This window comes from Podarcis filfolensis (genome assembly GCF_964270895.1).
Source record: "Podarcis filfolensis genome assembly, chromosome: 5".
Classification (NCBI taxonomy): Eukaryota; Metazoa; Chordata; class Lepidosauria; order Squamata; family Lacertidae; genus Podarcis; species Podarcis filfolensis.
Genome location: NC_139608.1, coordinates 44,480,550 through 44,500,529, shown reverse-complemented (window position 1 = coordinate 44,500,529; position 19,980 = coordinate 44,480,550). Strand labels below are relative to the sequence as shown.

Genomic DNA, 19,980 nt, shown 5'->3' with positions numbered 1-19,980 from the left:
CCTTGTGCGGCACATTAGGCTTCTATCCCCTGCTTACCTAACATAGGAAACTCCCGTATATTGAGTCACACTGCTGGTTCATTTTAGCTCTGGGGAGCTAAGCTGTTCTGCAAGATCAGTAGAAGACGAGTACATATTTATAGTGATAAGCTAGCTCTGCTGGGCAGAGGCAAAAATGACTCTATAGAGTGTTCCATGTATGTTCAATAAGGATGCATCAGTTGACTTTTTGAAAGGGGGGGTCAGAAAGACTGTTGCTGAGCAAAGTGATTAGCACGAGTCCAAAACAAACATAAACTGGCACTTTGATCTCCAGATTACTGATAATCTAAAACAAAAACCCTTCTGCTAAAAAATTGTTTCAGAAATGGAATCCAATCCACATTGAAAGATTCTATGCTCTAGAATTAAAAAATAATAATCCCTCAAGGGGTAACTTGAAATGAATCTTACTGCAGTGTTAGAAACTGCATCTGTTAGATGGGAACTAGAAGATATTTCTAGTACCTATGTAAGTATCAAAATGGAGGCAGTGATGGCAGTATTTGCAGCTATTGGGGGCGAAGTGAGGTAGTGTTAGAAGGGGAAGCAGGTACTTCAAGTAGACAGCAATCCTTACAACTTCACTGCCTACAGCAACATTTAACTCCAACTCCTAATCACAACCCTGGTAGATGGTGAGATCCAACATAATCTACTCATACCATCTTCTCACCACTGTGGTGGTGTATGAGCCTGTAAAGGTTTGTGTATGCTCTTCGCAATAAGCACACTCAAGAGAGATATTTACAGTTCTTTATTTTACATATGTACAAGCAGCACAGTACAATCATGCATCCGAATCGTCCAGTTCAAATTCGGGGAGCGGTCTTCTCCTGCTTCTCCTCCAACAGAAAAGGCAGGGGAGCTTCATGGGACGTCTCTGATCCCTACGCTTTAACCCTCTCCTTTCCTGTGCCAAAGGCACAGGCTCTCCGTCTGTTCCTGAACTCCCTGTGTGGTGCTGGAGCTCTACTTCAGCATTGGAGAGCCTTCCCACCTCCTGGCTCTCTCCCTCTTCCCCTTCCCCTCTGGGGCGAAAATCAACACATTTTTATGCCCTGCAAACAACTGCTTTTGTATTTGTGTCACATTCAATCACCAATGACACATCATCCTTTTAAACTATTGCCGCCCATCCACAAATTATGTCACAATTTGAAATAACTGAAAGGTTTCAGCAAATGCTTGTAAGAATGCTAGGCTAAAATAGAGCCTCGCTGATCCACCAGAACTCTTCTTATGATCTCATATAATATCAACAGTACTCGATTTAAAGATTGTAATCAGACCCTATATTAGCCTTCCCTTTTCCACCATTCAGGATGCAATCCTATGCGCACAATTCCCTGGCAGTAAGCACACTCATACTTACTTCTGAGTAAACATAACAAAGGACTGCAGTGTGTGTGTGTGTGTGTGTGTGTGTGTGTTCTAAAATACTTTTCATTCATAAATTTGATCTACGACTTTGTTATATCCCGCTCTATTCCTGTGTTTTCCCGATTTAGGAGTGCAGGGAGAGAAGGAATTTATGAAAGAGAGGAGGAGGAATTGCCATTATGGTACCGTACTCTAACCATCACCTTTTCACATATCAAAATGTAAGAACGCAAGAAGGCAGGGCCCTGATGGATCAGACCAAAAGCCTATCTAGGCAATGTTGGTTCTCCATTGGCCAGACAGATGCCTATAGCCCACAAGCAGGGCAAGAGCACATTAGATACTAATATTATGAGAACAGGAGAAAGCATTTGTCTCCCCACTTTCTCCACAAAATGCACAATTTAATACATCTGTATCATGTTTCCCTTTTTACTTGCCTTTTTTCTGAACTAAAAGGCCCCAAACATTGTACAAGAATTTTATTGAGGTGCCGTTCCAGCTTTCTGATGATTTTGCTTGCCCTTTTCTGCTCCTTTTTCATTTCTACAATATCCTTTTTGAGTTGCAGTGACCAGAACTGTACATAATACTCAAGTGCGGCTGCGCCATAGATTTATATGAAGTTATTAGGATATTGGCAGTTTTAAATTTGATTGCTTTCCTAATAATCCCCAACAGAGAACTCACATTTTTCACAGCAAGCCAACATTTTCACTGACTGCGCTGCTGCTTCAGTGAGCTATAGTTAAAGTTTATCATACAAAATCTGGCAAAGATTCGGGGCAATCCTATGCATGCCTACTCGGAGGTAAGTTTCATTCTGTTAAATGGGACTTACGCCCTAATAAGTGCATTTAGGGTTTCAACTGCAGTTGCTTACTGCATTAAGGAAAACAGTTTCCATTTGGTCAGATTCCTGTTTAGCAGGCGGGAAACCATTAAGAATGGACTCTCATACTGGGAACCCCATATAAATAACTTTCTACACTGGGGTGGGGAGCCTGTGATCCTCCAGATGTTGCTGAACTATGTCTCCCATTAGCCTGACCATTAGCCACACTGACTGCTGCTGGTGGAAGTTAGAGTTCACCAACTCCTAGATGCCCATCACTGTTCTACACAATTTGGCACCTGACAGTAAGCTCCAAATTAGGACATGTCAACTGAGGATAACGCTTCAAAAGCATCTCAGGAAGAGGATACTAGTTCACAAAAGCTAATGCCACAATAGATTAATAAATGTTTGCACCTTTAAAGTGGCAGAAGCAGCAGAGTGAGATGGCCTGCTCAGGTGGCACCATGAGGACAGCATAGATCAGGGGTCACCAAACTTTTTCAGCAAGGGGCTGGTCCACTGTCCCTCAGACCTTGTAGGGGGGCGGACTATTTTTTTAAAAAACATATATGAACAAATTCCTATGCCCCACAAATAAAACCCAGAGATGGCTTTTAAATAAAAGGACACATCCTACTCATGTAAAAATACGCTGATTCCTGGACCATCCGCGGGCCAGATTTAGAAGGCGATTGGGCCGGATCTGGCCCCTGGGCCTTAGCTTGCCTACCCATGGCATAGATGAAGACAGGAGTTGATGTCTGAGTGGTGCAGCAATACTTTTTAAAGTGCTGGCCCTAGGGAGGGGATACCATCTGTGCCCTGCTTTGGGCTGCAATATTTCTTGGCCTTGCACCTCTTCCGCTCTGCATTCACATACCTCTTAAGATATCATAACAAATTTTGCTTGATGGTCCCTGAGATCAAGGAACAGGCCTTCATCCATGTTTAGTTACAATTGGATGCCATTTTCATTCAAGATGGAGGGTATGTTTGAAAGGAGAATATCAATACCTGTCTACACTTCCTGTCTTACAGAGTAATGTAATTTAATACAGACATACTAAACATGCAGCTTTCACCAGAATTGCATGCTGACTGAGTGTAAATAGCAATTCACACTTCAAACACCAGTTGTGTAAAAGGAGATTCCAGCTGTGAATATTTTACGGCCATGTTTTATTTCCATGGTCTACAAATCAACGTAAAAGTTGTTTGCTCTCCTTCAGTGGGCCTCAGATAGAGTACACTTCTTTAAAAAGAAAAAAAAAACCATTCCTGCTGCTAAATATAAACCAGCAGTTAATCTTTTGGAAGAAAGAAAGAAGAAATGCTAGTCATAGTATTTGGGGATCTAGTTCTGGAATACTTGTAAACCTGCCAGCATTCTCTTCCAGTTTAAATACATTTTAATGGAAAGCCTATCCTGGCCACATTTTCCATGCACACTGCAGTAACTTGGAACCTATCCTATTAAATTCCAGTAAGAGTATGAGACAGAATTAGGTGCAGAGATGTTAAAAGCCAAGCCTTTTGAATATGCAAAAAAGCTGGAAAAAACTGGGAACAGTCGGAACAGAAATAATAAATGAGTAATACAGAACCATCGTAAGAATTAAAACAATGGTTAAAATTCAGTGGGTGTGAATGACACAAGGCAATATCAATGGATTAAAGGGCAGGAACAGTTGTGAATCATTGTGGTGTTTCTTGTGTTATGGGCCACACAGAAAGGACTGGCTCATTAAAGTAGAATTACATTGGTCCCTGACTTTTCCCACTTATGAGATCAGTATGTTGGCCTGTGAGCTCAACCTTCACTTCAGGACAGATTCTTCTTTTCTCTCCCCCTGCCCACCCCCCCAGTCACTGGAAACGAACTATGAGGAATTTTGCTACAGTCTTTTAAAAGGTTCAGCTTTTCACATAAGTAGAGAGGGTTGCGTGATGTTAAAGGATGAAAACTTTGCACCATGGCAAGTTAGCAGCCCATGGCCAATTCAACTTCCATAACCTGCGCCCCACTAATATCAACTTTACCTAAAGAAAACAATGTTTTTGACCTAAAAGAAACTCTGGAGCTTTCTGTCTGTTTTTATTAAAGGTTTTCCTCATTTACAAAAGCACATGCATTGTCTCTTTCTTCGGGCTGTGTTTTCTACAGATCAGTTACATTTGTTGTGAGACACTGGTGCTATATGCAGCATAGGGTTGGGAAGAAAAGGGGGTGACAGAAAAGAGGGGGTGTGGTGGTAAAACTTAGGTTCTTTTACTTAGTGTATGGGGGGGTGTTGTGTCGGCATCACTTGGGTAGGTTCTCTTTCTATTCGCTTTTTATGTTTCCTCTGTGGTGAGAGAGGTTCGGGTGGCCGAGGGGTTGGTTGACTGCCTTTGGTTGGGTGCAGTGGGCTTTGTTTGTGCATAAGGGTGTGTGTGTTGTTGGTTTAAGTTAGCCATACTGACTCGTATGGTTTTCTGAAAGTCAAGAAAAAGCCAACAGGGAGAGGGGGGAGATGCTGCTTTGGGATAGAGTGGGATGAGACATGAAACACAACTGAAAGGGAGAGTCAACAGGGGTGAATATTTTCAGGATGCTTGGAGATTATTGAAAACCACAAAAATATAAACTAAGATAGATCACGGATCAGGAAAGCGACAGCAAAACTCCATGAGGATGCCAGTGTGGTTAATGAAGACACAGTCAAGGCAACTATAAAAGGCAAGGAGGATTCCTTGTGGGTTTGCTTGTTTTGCATTTTAAGAGTCACAAAAAGTTTCAATAAAATTATTCTTTTTTAAAATAATGGACATCTTGTCCGAATGAGCAGAACAAAAAGGAACACAAACTCTGGCAAAACAAGTAAGGCAAGTGGGGAAAGAATTTGAGGAACATATTGCTTACAAAAAAAAAAAAGTCAGTCAATAAACAGTAATTTCTGGCTAATGGCAGATGCAGTGATGGTTCACCACAAGGTGCTCAAACTTGTTCTGAGTGATTATTACAGCTCCCTTCTGATGCCCCCTAACCCATGGCCCACAGCCCAGTTTAGGTAGACTGCTCCAGAACATGGAGGTTCCACTCTTCTCAGACAGCTCTCAGCAGCACCCTCCTGAGCATGAAGCCTACCAGCAGGACCCACAAGCGCCCCTTCCCCCTTCAGCACACCCAGAGAGGGCAAATTTTCTATGCTCAGCCTCAGCTAGTTCCTGCCTGCAGGCACATGCCCCCCACCCCCTGGCATCTCACCTGGAGAAAGGCCCTGCTGGTGGGAGGAAGGTGCCTTAACAACAAGCCGGCCCCGAAGGGACAGGAGTGGTGGACACAGGTTGAGGTGGTGAGCAGTAGGGCGGCACTATCAAGAGCAGCTCATCCCAGCTTGGGCAGAAGGTAGGAGCAGTTTCTTTCCTCACCCCTTTTTTGTACTTAGTGATCATTCTTTCCCCATCCCTCACACTGGTGTCAATGGGGAGGAAAAAAACTAGGCTAGCCCCAGAGCTACTGCAGTTTTACTCCCTTTGCAACGGTGTGCCAGGAAAACCAGAAGGCTTTGAACTCTGTGTGGATTCAAGGTCCCCCCCCCCCACACAAATCCTCTCCCAACACAGCCTTTTCATTTCATACTACCATCAGAGTCAACAGCAGAAGCGTGGTGGAACTTTCCAACACCACCATGGAGGCTTCTGATGGCAGGTTTCCTTCTCCATTTGCAGAGATGGAGATTGACGGAATCCAACAGCCCCTTAGCTGCCTTTCACAAGTCCTTAGGACTTATCCCTTAGTAGTTAGAAGACGGGGTTGGATGGCACCTGCTTTCACCCGGCCTACATAATCTTTAACCAGACCAAAAAAAACACTCAAAGAAGACAGGTGTCAATGTGGGTGTCAGACTATGTCTACATCCACAATTCAATGCATCTCAATGGCAATGTGTAGAACACATCCTGGCCTGCCTGGCGTGCTCTGGTCCATGGGGTCACGAAGAGTTGGACACGACTAAACGACTAAACAACAACAACAGAACACATCCGGCTTGCCTCTCCACTGAAAGCACTTAGGAACTGATTTGGATATAGCATTGCTACAGTTTTCCTGCTTCACCTTACTGTGCACTGAAAGAATGCATTAGGCATTGTGACTGCTGCCCACTATATGCTTGTGTCCTCCTGTTCCTTGTTCATTCGTTTCTTCTACCTTTGTCTTTGTTCATTTGTTTTATATGGGTTGCTTTGCATGTGCTCAGTTTTTTAACTATGGCATGAGAGATCAAAAATTCAGAGACTGATCAAGAAGTTTGAATGGCGTACAAACATTAACACCACCTTCATGTCCCAAAGGACAGTCCTCTCATGATTAAATGCAAATGAGCTGAGAGGAAACTATACATGAAGCATAAATGGAATATCTTGCAGATTGTGCTTTTCTCCAGTTCAAGAACTGAGACCAGTGTCATGAGAAATGAAGGTCAGTGGCTGGCTGCTGAAACTTCAGAATAGCTGAATATGCTTCTTTTTTCTGTCAAGATGCCATCTATTGTCACAGTTCTGATAGAAGCCAGATGTGTGTTCCAGCAGTAAAACAGAAATGTACCTGACCATTCTCAAATTGTTGCCAGCACACATCCTCTCTGCTTTTCCTGTGTAGTAAAAATAAACACACAACCTGTGTGTGCTACAGCATCCTATAAGCTCAGCAAATAGTCCCTGTTGTACACTCAGTGCTGGCTGCATTATTTGGGGGGCCCTTGATACAGTACCTTCAGTGGGGCCCCACTTACCTGGAAGAATTAGGACATGCAAACTAGGAACTCTCGTATCCAGTCTTAATGGATACTTCCTGCAAACTGGGAATGGCAGGATCCTCAACTGGTGAGTGGTCCTCTACTGGAATTGGGGCCGTGGCAAATGCCCAGCTTTACCATTCCCATGTACATTTGTGCAGGGTCAGTCTTTCAGAAGTGATATACAGTGGTACCTCAGGTTACATACGCTTCAGATTAAAGACTCCGCTAACCCAGAAATAGTGCTTCAGGTTAAGAATTTTGCTTCAGGATGAGAACAGAAATCAGGCTCCAGCGGCGCAGCAGCAGCAGGAGGCCCCATTAGCTAAAGTGGTGCTTCAGGTTAAGAACAGTTTCAGGTTAAGTACGGACCTCCAGAACGAATTAAGTACTTAACCTGAGGTACCACTGTACTGCATTAACAGTTACACCTGGTTATTTTTCAAAGCAATTTATTTTAAGTATTTTGAGACAAATTGTATTGCCTCGGCAATTAGTTTCCTAATCAGTTAATTAATAAGCAGAGTCCTTATGTCCATGTGCAATCACTGGGCTTGTCTGAAGCCAGAACTTCACTTGCTGTAATTTTAAATTTCTCTTCCTCCTCATTCGATACCTGGGAATTGATATACTCTAGGAAGCTTGGTTAGTGAGTGCAAAACGTGAATAGTCAAGAAACAATGTTGCCTAGAGCTTCATACAAAAGTGCACATGATGTCCAGAACCTCATAAGAGTCATGGTTCGGACATTATTTAAAGTTTCTCTCTAAAGAATCACTAGATTAGTCTGTACTAGAACAAGCTTGCTGTAGAATTAACTGGTGTGAGGCACAACCCAGTACTTTAAACTTGTTTCCTGAAAACAAAGGGCAACCACAACAAACAGCAAAGCAATTCATAGCATCATTTACACAGCAAACATAGCGAAGAAAGGGGAAAGGAAGCAGTGTTTGGGAGAGGTGTGTGTTATGCATACAAGAAGAACTTCATTTCCCCCTCCTTGCTTCCTTTTCTCTCTGTTTGGAAAGCTTGGTGGCAGGAATAGTGGGAGCCCATTCCCCCAGCAGCTTGCTACAGCATCTCCTCTGGCAGAAGACAGCCCAAAGAGGAGGAGGAAGAAGGAGTGAGTGAGTGAGTGAGTGAGTGACAGCAAGCTTAGGGCTTTTCTGATCTGGAGCCTAATAGTTTGTTTCTCCCCAGTTGTTCCCACAATTCAAAATTATTCTCAGACTGCTTTCTCCCACTAAAACAGTGCAAGTATTGTTATGAACACTGGCCAAGTAAAGCCAGTCACCCCTTTAGCTGGGGATTTCCAGGTAAACGGCTCATGATGACTGGTACATGTATCTTCCTGGGAACTAGTTGTTAGATGGTGAAGTGACACACATCCCTGGAATGCGAGAGCTATTTGGAGGAGGTGTTTTTTATTTCCCTCCATCCCCCACAACTGAAGGGAGGGGCTGTCAGAAGGTTTGTATGTGAAAAACCTGCCCCCCTTTTTTTGAGAGGCACAGAGTGATGGCTGAGCTGCTGATGAAAGGATCTCAGGGTGCCTCTGTGGTGTATTGCTGGACTCTGTCATCCCTGACCATTGGGCTATGCTATCTGACATTGCTGGGAGTTCGAAGTCCAGCAATGTCTGGAAGTGCCACCTTGGCTAATCCCTGCTCTAGGTGTTGGGGTATTAGGGTCTAGTGCCTGCTAGAAAGGCTGTGGTGCTTGCCTCCCACTTGTGTTCCATCTCCATATTTGTGAAGACATTAAATACTATAAATTACCAAAGTCTCTAGTGATCTCTTCCTGAAAAAGGAAGCCAAATGCAGGCAGCAGAATCGTGGGAACTTCTTGCTGCTTGGGGAAGCAAATGGGAACTGTGCATCTGCAATATGAAAGCATATCAAAAGGAGTTTCTCTCCTCTCATAGCAGTAATTTCATGGAGTGGAACTTTTGGAATACATATGTGCAGATATGCCCTAAATTACAGCAAGTATTCAAAATAAAGTATATTTGATAACCATTCGGATAAAGTATGGTTTTTAACACCACCACATGCATGTAAACACCTTCTGTATATATATATAGAAAAACAAGGACAGCATAACACTTTTTTCCCCAGCTGCTTCTACTATTCAACTCAAAGTAACCTCAGATGTTCACTTGAAATCTGGCAAAGTCACAGGATTATAGCATAATCACTGGTAGCCCCCTTTTTAGTAAACGTTAACATTGCTTCAACATTCTTCCCAGGGTATTCTGTATCAGTTAATCCAGCCCCGAGATGGACTGATTTTAGAAAAGCAAACAAATACCATCTTTCAGACTATATAAAGGCCATGCTGTATATAGATATTTAAGAAGAGCCTTGGCATCTTCATCTCACAGCAATACTCAGTGGACCAAATGTAGGGAGGGAGATGATATCTACATCCTGGCACATTTGCAGCAGTGTCTAGAAACAATATATATTGCTCTATTTCAGCTGTCCTGTGTTTGTAGATTATTTACCCATTCAGAGCAAAATAGAATACTAAAATAAATAACTGCATCTCCACAGTGGTGAGGTTAACATTTGGCATTATCAAGGTATTATTATTTATCTTAATGAGGCAGTGTTTTGAACTTGGGCAGTTCCCTTTTTAGACATTTGCAAGTCAAATTGTATTAGGAAAATGTGCCTCAGAGGTGGACAAATATGCAGACAATTGGGGTCTGAGCTACAAATGCTGAGATAAATGGAATGGGGATCAGTTTAAATCCAGAAAGGTTAGGATATTATGATGTAGCAAACATACAAGATGGAAAAATTACAAGACACAGAGCAGCTGGGAATAAAACACAACAGATTCAATGTGGCCTGGGGGGTAAGGGTAGAGTGTGTGGTATAGAGAGAGATTTGACCCTGAGAGCCAAACAGAAAAAACTTGGGGCAGATCCACACCATAAAGCATCTCCAGTGCACATTTAAAGCACATTACTTCGCCCATAGAATCCTGGGGAATGTGGTATCCCCCTCACAGAGCTACAATTCCCAGCACCCTTAACAAGCTACAGTTCCCAGAATCCTTTGGGGGAAGTCATGTGTTTTAAATGAGTGTTGACTGCACTTTCAATGTATGGTGTGAATCTGCCCTTGGTGGGCTGAATTTGGCCTGGGGTCGTCGTCCCCGTACACTGATTTTCTGCTGTTAATGATAAGTTTCCAAACTATAAATGAGGTGCTTGATATAACTGGTAACATAGCTGAATAACAAAATCTGCTGTTTGTCACCAATACTTTGTTGGTGGATATCATGTTTACAGAGTGAGGTTAATGCCCAAGTGGGAAGGATATGCATGCCCAATTGCACTGCTGTCAGAATCTTAATTCATTGTGAACCATGACCGGCAAGAAAATCCCTGGAAGATATGTGCAAGTTATTCACATCCATGCATGCATATTGCTGCAGCTTTTTCCTACGTAAACTAATAAAGGGGTAGGAAGGGAAATGAATTCTTGTCTATTTCAGACAACAAAACGTCAACAGTCCAACTGTGGCATTTAAAATGTTGCTCAAGCTTCATAAATCAACGCAGAGGGCCAATTCACGTAGCTATAAAGATCATGGCAAAACGTAGCTTTTGGCAGCTCCCCACCCAGGCAGAGTTTGCTGTATACATTTCAATCATCACTATGTGGAGTCTTGTGATGTCTCTGCAAACAAACGAAAATGCTGGTTTGTTGCAGAATGTGGTATTCCACACTTGGAATACTGTGCAAAGCCCTGATCCCCACATCTCAAATATAAGACTGTAGAGCTGGGAAAGGTGCAGAAAGGGGAAGCCAAAATAATGAGGGGACTGGAACAACTCCATTATGAGGAACAATTACAATGTTTGGGGCTTTTTTAGTTTAGAGAAAAGGCGAGTAAGGAGGGATGTGACAGAGAGGTATGAAATTATGCTTGGTGAGAAGAATGTGGATATAGAGAAGCTGGTCTCCCTTTCTTATAATACCAGAAACTGGGGTTTATCCAATGAAACTGGAAGACTCAGGACAATTAACAAGAAGGACTACTTCACACAGCACTGTTAAACCATGAAACATGCCAGTATAAGATGTAGTGATGGCCATATGGGCTTAAAATGTGATTAGACAAATTCATGAAGCGTAAGGCTGCTAGTCATCGTAGCTAGGTCCTAACTCCAGCATCAAAGACACTGTGCCTCTGAATATCAGTGGCTGAGGGACAAAAGAAAGAGTCATGGCTATCCAACTGTTGGAAACAAGATGATAGACTAGATGAGTCTGGTTCAGCATGTTCTTTGGTTTCCCATGTAAGATTTATTTGAAATAAACCTTAACCATAATATTATGATTCTGTGGAAGTTTACATACAGGGGCTTTATGTTGCAAATGTGTCATTCAGACCAAGTTTCTCTCTGTGCATAATTGACATATGATCAACTACACATTCCACTTTTAGTTTTAGACTCCCACCCCCATGCACATCAGCGAGAGGTCTATAATGTTCTCTGGCCTCTCTGCTGAATAACTGTCCCCCTCGCCCTCCTCTGTCACCCCCTCACCCATTCCCCATTCTGGGCACGCACTAAGGTATTCTTGTACCTATGTGCACATACTTAAAACGAAACAAGAAACCACACAAGAAGCGCACAAGAACGCAAGACTGCTGTAATTGTGTTTCACAATGGCCAAAATGGAAGCATGTGCTTGGGGTTGGAAAGATAACCCATTTCCATTTGGGTTTCTTCAATACGGAGGTCCTGGGGAAGACTGACATTTTGCTATAGTGAAATTCTGATGAGCAGGTCTTGCACAAGACCTTGATATGGTGATGATTTTAAAATGTCCCAAGGTATACTTCCTCCAAACAGAGTTGTTGGAATTCTGACATGCCTTCTGCATATGGTAATTGATGGAAATAGGAGCACTTGTTTCCTTTTGGCTAGTAGAAACAAAATGACTCTGCTGTGCTCAGGTGAGAAGCAAGCTGAAGTGGGGTAGGGCATTAGGGGCTACCTACAAAAACATCACCGCATACGTGACAACTCTCTGCCCTCTTGACTTTCCACATTAGCAGTAACTGTAGATATTTAATGGGTTCTTTTTACTTAATGGATTTTCCACTGTAAGAGGAACTATGGATTTAAGGGGTTTTTTTAATTAAAAAAAGTATTAGTTGGCATTTTGATAATGACATCATGTGAGTAGCACCCAAATCTTGAGCGGCACCAGCTCCACAATAAACTTCTGCCTGGAAGCACCCTAAACAAAACAGCAATGCTGAGTGTGTGTTTTAATACATAATTTTAAAATATGCAGTTTACAGTATTTTTATTTGCTTTTATTTAAGGAATTTATATCCCACTTTTCATCAAAAGAAGTTTTTTTTTTCTTTTTTAAAAAGAGGTAATTGTACAGGAAACATTTATCACAAAGGTTGGTTGTCTTGTTGCTTGTTTTCATGTTATGAAGAGTCATACAAGCAGAAATCTCTGTGGGAAATAGTTACCTGATTTTTTTTTCTTGGTAAAAAAAGACATCCATAATAAGCACACATAAAATGGAGTGCCCTATGCAATGAGAAAAACATCTAATACTTAAAATTTGATTCTTTTTTTTTTAAACTCAGAAAGATATGATACATTCTTGTGATCAGAAACACAGAACTGGGAAACAAGACCCTTGGTTTCTGTTCCCGGCTCTGCTGAAGACTGGCTGCATTTCCCTTGTATGCTATTTTCAATATCATTGCACTGCACTCCATTTATAAAGTGTATGTTTACTATGAACAGCTGTTATACTAGACAATAACTTTTAACCCGCTACCATAAATGGTATAATTGCAGGACCGTGTGCCTCCCTCCAAGACCAAATGTTAGCTTATAGGGTGGGAAACAAGTCATCTGCTTTCCACTCTACTAATGGCTATTGCTTCTGCCTGATCTCATGTTAAGGTAAATAGTCTTCTCTACCATCCAAAGAAGGGTTATTCATAAAACAATTATTGGGCAACTTCATTTTGTTCCTCCAGCTGGTTACCATGTTTGGCCTCATCCACACAGCTACAACACGAAGGTGGTCACTTACGCATCACCAAAAAAAGGGTCAGCCAATCACCAGAAAAGGCACCAATTTGCATATTATTTAATGTGCTGATTTATGCACACATTCAGAAATGAAGACTATAGTTTAATTAGAAATATAATATATCTCAGCACAGCAGGGAAGCCTGCTGTCAAGGTGCTAAACTTGATGGGATGAATTAACCTTCTTATGGTTCCTTATTTTTAAGCTAGACTTGGACTTCAAATAGAGGCCACTTTCAAAGAGAGGACCGTTTTCTGAAAGCCTTTGAAACAGGATTGTTCCCTGCAAATTAGGACATGTGTCTACCCAAACAAGATGCCCAATGTTATTCCATCACTGGGAATTTATACTGAAAACATAGTCAAAGCCACTCCTTCTACTCCTGAAGAACTACAGCGGTACCTCTGGTTGTGAATGGGATCCGTTCCGGAGCCCCTTTCGCAACCTGAAAGGAATGCAATCTGCGTCTGCGCATGCACGGGCCGCGATTCGCCGCGTCTGCGCATGCGTGAGTGGTGAAACTCGGAAGTAACCCTTTCTGGTACTTCCAGGTCACCGTGGGACGCAACCTGAAAAAACATATCATGAAGCAAACGTAACAAGAGGTATGACTGTATTATTAGGATAATAGATCACCTTTAGTAAACTTCAGAAGATAAAGTTTACTATTACCCCTAATGTTGGAAATGCAAATATCTAGTACCTTTTAAAAAAACTATCATAATGGATACGCTCTACAGCAATTACTTACTGAACCAAAATCAGTTATACGATAGGACTAAGTGGGGTGGGGGGAACAGTTCCTTGATTATTTCTTCTTACTTACACCAAGTATATTCCAAAGAAACATAGGACAAAATAGCACAAATAGTACAGAATATACAAAATCCAAGTTTTTTTTAAAAATGGGAACAAAAGTTGTTTGAATATGCAACTATAGCCCAAAATAACTTGCTTTAAGAGCATTAGAGGAGAGGCAGAAAGCACACTCATTTGTAGTTAAATGATTTATGTTTATCAGTGATTGGTAAGACGGCTGCTGTAACAGACACACTAATGCACTTAGGCTCATTTCAATATATTCAAATTGTATGCTCATGTAGGCATGTTGTGTTTCAAATCCATGTCACATTCAGGTTATTTAGGTAATTTAAACTGAACATTTAAAGAACAGTGGTTGATAATCAGCACTGAACAAGTGGGCTTCCCATTCTTCTCTTCCCCTTTACAGTCTCTGCCCCCTATCCCAGTCTGCTCAACCCTCCCGAGTAGATTTCAGATGTGTAGGGACTTCAAGGGGAGGAGCAATCCATTCTACAAATGGTATACGTTCCCCTAATGGATGATATACCGTGTAATATTCCTTCACTTTCCATATGCAAAGCATCACCACTGTTTGCACCAAGTTTAGTCTGCGATAGTCTGAACAGTTTCTGCCTGTTGTGCACCTATTCTGTATATGATGACAAGATCCAAGACTTAGGCAGCAATCCTAAACATACTTACTAAGGGAATACTCCCTACTGAATACAGTTGAACTTATTTTTGAATATCCATACAGAGGATCATGCTGTTCAAAATAATCAACCCCGACTCCTTTCATTATCATGGTTTTCCTTTCATCATGCATTTTGGTTTTTTGAAATGTACCTCCTGTCTTTCTGATCTATTCTAGTCACATTCCAAAAATAATTAAAATCAATGGAAAACTGGAAACAAGAGTAAAAACGCATGTCAATATTCTACATATCCAGGGAAATTGTTTGAACAAAAAAGTTTTTAGCAGGTGCCAAAAAGAGTACAGCGAAGGTGCCTGCCTGATTTCAATAAGCAGGGAGTTCCAAAGATTGATTTGTTACAAATGCTGAATGGGTATTATGTCGTACCTGTAACAATGGCAGTTCCGCAGATTTAAACAGTCAAGTGGGCATATATGGAGTAAGGCAATCTTGCAGGTAAATATCTAGCTGGTCCCAAGTTGTTAAGGGCTTTATATACTAACATCAGCAGCTTGAATCTGGCTCGGTATTAAATTGGCAAACAGTACAGATTTCTGACCACAGGTGTTATATGTTGACAGGGACTCACACCTGTTAGCAATTGTGTTGCAGCATTCTAAACTAACTGCAGCATTCAAACAAAAGGGGAGCCCCAGAGCACCCTGAAAAAAATAATATCCGCTATATTCCTGTTCTTGATTATGCAACACTACAATGAAACATAACCCAAACTGTTTGGGGGATATTTTACTACCATTGCCAGAATAGTAGCAAAATGCCTCGTTTAGTGGTGTCAGAAGAAAAGAGCCACTTAATCCACTTTCTTCAATCAAGTTCTCTTTTAAAAAACCCAAGGGACTTTCCACTGATGGGCTGAGACAAAACAAGCACCCCACTGACAAAGATCAAAGACTTCTTGGGTTTCTTAAAAATGTCCCATGCTCTCTTTTTTTGGAGGGGTGTTTTCAGAATGAAAATATTGTACAGGTTTTGTACATTTGTTTCCCTGGATCAGTCTTTATCTGAAAAGTTTTACCCCAGCATTTCCCATTGGCTGGGAGAAAAAAGCACCCAATGGCAAAAAATCAGTAAGATTTCTTTGTATTTTTGTTTATGTTTGAGGTGATTTTTTGCTTCTAGTAAATGGTAGATAGCTGAAATTTGAGACACTGTTTACTACTTTGCAGGTGACAATGCTCTAGAAGAATTTATTTTATAGCTCTACTTCTGTGTAAATTCTGCAAGGAAGAGTGCACCGGGGCTAGGATTCTGTGCCAGAACATTAGTTAAGGAGACAAGATAAATTGGAAAAGGCAAACCAGGACAACCTCTAACCCAGTGGATTAGTCTGCGTAATCCAGAACGTACTGTAAATCAAGCAGAAAGCAGACGCATTACAAGAAGATTCCTACAGCACAGATAGCTTCATATGAATTGAGTGAGTACACAGGCCCAAATACATGGAAAAGCAAGCCTCCATGTCCCCAAAATCCAGACTTATGAAGCAATGAAATCTAGTGGAAATCTCTTCCTGATCCAAGATATGAAAATCAGCCAGGATTCTTTGCAAGTAAATTTTATCGATTGAGTCTTCCATGGAAAACAATTGTAGCTGGGCACCATTCCGTGCCATGCAACCAACCTCCTATTTCAAACTGTAGCAGTATCTTATGCCCCAAAGAAAGATGCCCCCTTCATAAACATATCCAACTCCAACTTGAACCCAATGAGGTTCTTCATTCTCTTGCTTCTGTAAGACTCTTAAAAGTTCTTTTTTATTTTTGGCATGGTTTTCATAAGTGGTCAGTTTGTAGCTATTATTTATTGTACATGTAGATTTCTTTATCGTTATTTCCCCTCTATGGTGGTAGATTTAGTACGTCTCTGTACCTCCTATTTCCTAAGCTAAGTTTTTCCCCTCCCCAGAATGAATAAAGCCAAGAGAATGAAAGCAGTGCAGTTGTTGGGTGACTACGCTACACAGAAGTAGCCATCGACTGCTGCATCCAAGTAGAATCATATACATTTACACAGACCCATGGGAGTATTTATTCAGTCAAGATTTCCCCACCCCGCAAAGTTCACCAACAGATTAATAGTTTTAAACAGCAGAAGAAAATCCAACCCTTCTTGCTGGATTTCTCATTTTTGTTATGACAATACGTAAACGTTATTTTGCAAACAATACGTGACATGTGATACACTGGGGGGGAAAGGGCAGAAACTTGGTTGGACAATGAAAAGCAAACGATTAAAACTGTCGTCAGAATCCACTGCAAGTGATAAATAAATAAGTTAGTAGGCTGGTTTACTGTATGAAGACTGTAATGAAGTATGGAAACACAACAAATGAGAACAATCCTACCAACATCTCATATTGGAAAACAAAATTATATATCATATGCACTGTCACAACTTCTGTACAAAGGCGCAGTTTCAATATAAACCTACTCTGTTATTTTCCTGTTTTGAAACTGAGTTATGGGCCCCCATGAATAAATATTTTAGATAAAAAGCACTTTATCACTCAACATAAAAAAGTTTGAAGAGAAATAATAACCCAAAAGAATAAAGAGGTTTTGTATGAACCCTATTATGCACCATCCAGTCACAGTTAAGCCCTGTCTGTCCCCATCAACTTTGATGAAAATAAGTTAAGCGTTTGGTTAACTCTTTCACTGAAATCAATGAGTCTGAAATTATGGTAGCATCCTGCCCATGACAGCACCCATATAGGTTCCCTTCGCTGAATCATATGAAAGATGCAAATGCCGTATGATTTTGTCCCACATCCTAAAGTTTTTCATTCTCTGCATTAAACTGCTTGGAACGCTGCAATACTGCACCCTCGTCTCCTATGCATTCCAGTCCATTATCCTACAAAGACATGCAGCATACTGTACTAAATGGATTTACAATGAAGCAGCCTTTTCAAGCCTCCAGCTGTGCTGTAAACCAAATACAGTTTTACACACAGAGCGCAAAATCCCACTATCGGAGGAATCTTAAACAGATGAAACCCTGATCCATTTTCTCAAATGAATGTTTCCTCTGAAAGCCCTGTAAACTGTCTTGCCTTCATGTCAACGCCACAAACTGTTCTCTCTCTCTCTCTCTCTCTCTCTCTCTCTCTCTCTCTCTCTCTTTCTCTCTCTCTCTCTCTCTCTTTCCCTACAGGGTATCAGAGCAGGAAGCAGTGCTCTGCAGACAAATATTTGTCCGAAGCAATAAAACAAAAGCGACATATGGAATTAGATCAGATAAAACACACACACACAGAGCCGTCTAAGGATTCTGCATTTAAAAAGAACATCTCTGGCAAGAAGATTTCTCTTTAAAGGAAAAGGCACCAAGTGAGAATCAGTTAGGAGAGACTACAGCTTCTTTGCTGTAGCTCGGCTTACCTTTCTGAGCCATATTGTCCCCTGCTGCGGAAGGGTTAGGCAAAGGGCATGAAATCTACCCAACATTAAGAATTTGCTGTCTAAACATCAGTGCTGCTGGCCAGCTCCTTACCGTATAGTGTGCTTCTGGTTAGCTGTCCCCCCATCGTACTGCGCAAGGTGGCTTGGCTACCTTGCAGTTTCTCCTCTCACTGGGCAGAGATGCAGAACTCTAAGCGTGCGATCATTGTCAGCATGCAAGACACAGGCACACTCCGACACAGAGGGATTTAATGACTCTCACATAAATAACACACTCATGAACACACAACAGAAGCCTGCAATCAGCCTCCACCCACTTTCCAACCCTCACAGGCTCAGCAATAAGCAGAGGCATATGTCATGATTATTTACATAAGGAGGAGACTTGTGACTCCAAAATAGCTAGAGAAAACTCAAAGCGTTTTACAGACACATACAGCACCGCAGCCCCAAAGAAACTCAAGGGCACCTAAACATGCCCTGTCCGTCAGCCTTTATTCTGGTTTCTCTAATCTGGGGTCGCAACTCTAATAAATCGTTAGGAAAAATATAGTTGATTTCTTGGCTGTTGAAAGCAGTGGCTGCATGCCTGTTTCTAAACCCCAAGGTACCCTTGCTTGCAAGCAAAACAAAACCTTTGTCTCTGTGAATTTCACTGCAAACACAAAACAGATTTATTTAGAAATCTTAAGTCCAGCTGTCAATGAAGCTTGCTTTTCAACTCCATCATTATGCAATTTAAATATAAAAATGAAGTTTTTGAAAAGGAGAAATACTTCCATTCAGCACATCGCTCCTACATATATCTGCGGGAATGGCAGGCAGAAACCCAAACTGAAATAGGTGCATTACCAGAAATCATTGGCCCAGATTCCTCTGCTGGTTAATTATTAATTATTTAAGAGCAAGGGAGAAGTGTCTGAAATGCAGACTGGTCCACCCTGGACTGTAATAGCAAAATATTTCCCTCCACCCCCCTCAGACTAGCTTTTGTGGCATGACTGCAGGCTCAGCTCAGACACAATGCAGCCTGCTCTTCAGTCCATTACCTCCACTGATTGACTGCAGTGAGCGTTATTAAACGCACTGAGTTGTGGAGGCAGGCTGGTATGGGCAGGGTGTGGGGCAGGGTTCAAAGGCATGAACCCACATTCTGCCCCTCAATGCTTTGGTGTAAGAATGCTATCCTTCCCCACCTCTATTAACAAAATAAGAACCTAGCTCTACCAGAACATAAAATCAAACTAACTTTACACTGAAGTTTCAAGTTCCAGAACAAGCACAGTGTTATGCAAACCACAGTTTGCCACCTACACTCTAGCTAAGAAAGGGTTACAGTCAAACCATGGTTATGCAGACAGTGCAAGAAACAACCAGTTTCTTCACAGGTACATAAGATAGTACAGGCAGAGAAGAGTTAGATTAAACAATATGAGTGAGAACACATATAACAGGTGCAATCTGAAGAGTCGGGTAAGGAAGCAGGAAGCAGAATGCCTTGACTGAAGGAGATAGAGTTCTCCCAGGAAAAATATGGAATGTCTATGCATCAGCCAATGAATTATGTGTAAGCAAGAAGAAATTGCATTATCACCCCAAAATTGGTTGCTTGGTTAAGCCACAACAATAATGAATGAGGCACTCCTATAAATGACAACTCTGAAATAAGTCCTATTGAGTTCAATGGAGCTTAGTGCAAGATAAATGGGTAGGGGCTCGCAGCCTAAATTCCTTTACACATATACTCTTGGCATTGTGCAGTCTTGGTTGATCCTGATCTCTGCTTGTGTAAGAATGATATTTTATAACAAGAACCAATTTGCTACTGTAGTAGTTCCCTCACCTATCTTGACCCAACCTTGAAAGCACCTTACCAAATGACCTTTGTACTTCTGGATGGCAATCTAACAGCCAACAATTTGGAAA

The 19,980-nt window shown here is 41.5% G+C and overlaps 1 protein-coding gene across 2 annotated transcripts in view; it reads right to left on the bottom strand.

Annotated features, from left to right (window-relative positions):
• Nucleotides 1-19,980, bottom strand: part of NEURL1 (neuralized E3 ubiquitin protein ligase 1) — a 134,164-nt gene that overhangs the window by 51,447 nt on the left and 62,737 nt on the right. Inside the window, exon 1 of one of the 2 annotated variants that reach the window (XM_083616506.1) lies at nucleotides 18,146-18,382. The exons of the other annotated variant lie outside the window; for it this stretch is intronic. Within the exon in view, the coding sequence (XP_083472632.1) occupies nucleotides 18,146-18,179 (34 nt within the window). The 5' untranslated portion in view covers nucleotides 18,180-18,382. Of the gene's footprint in view, nucleotides 1-18,145; nucleotides 18,383-19,980 lie in introns of those variants that run through there. 2 annotated transcript variants of the gene reach the window in all.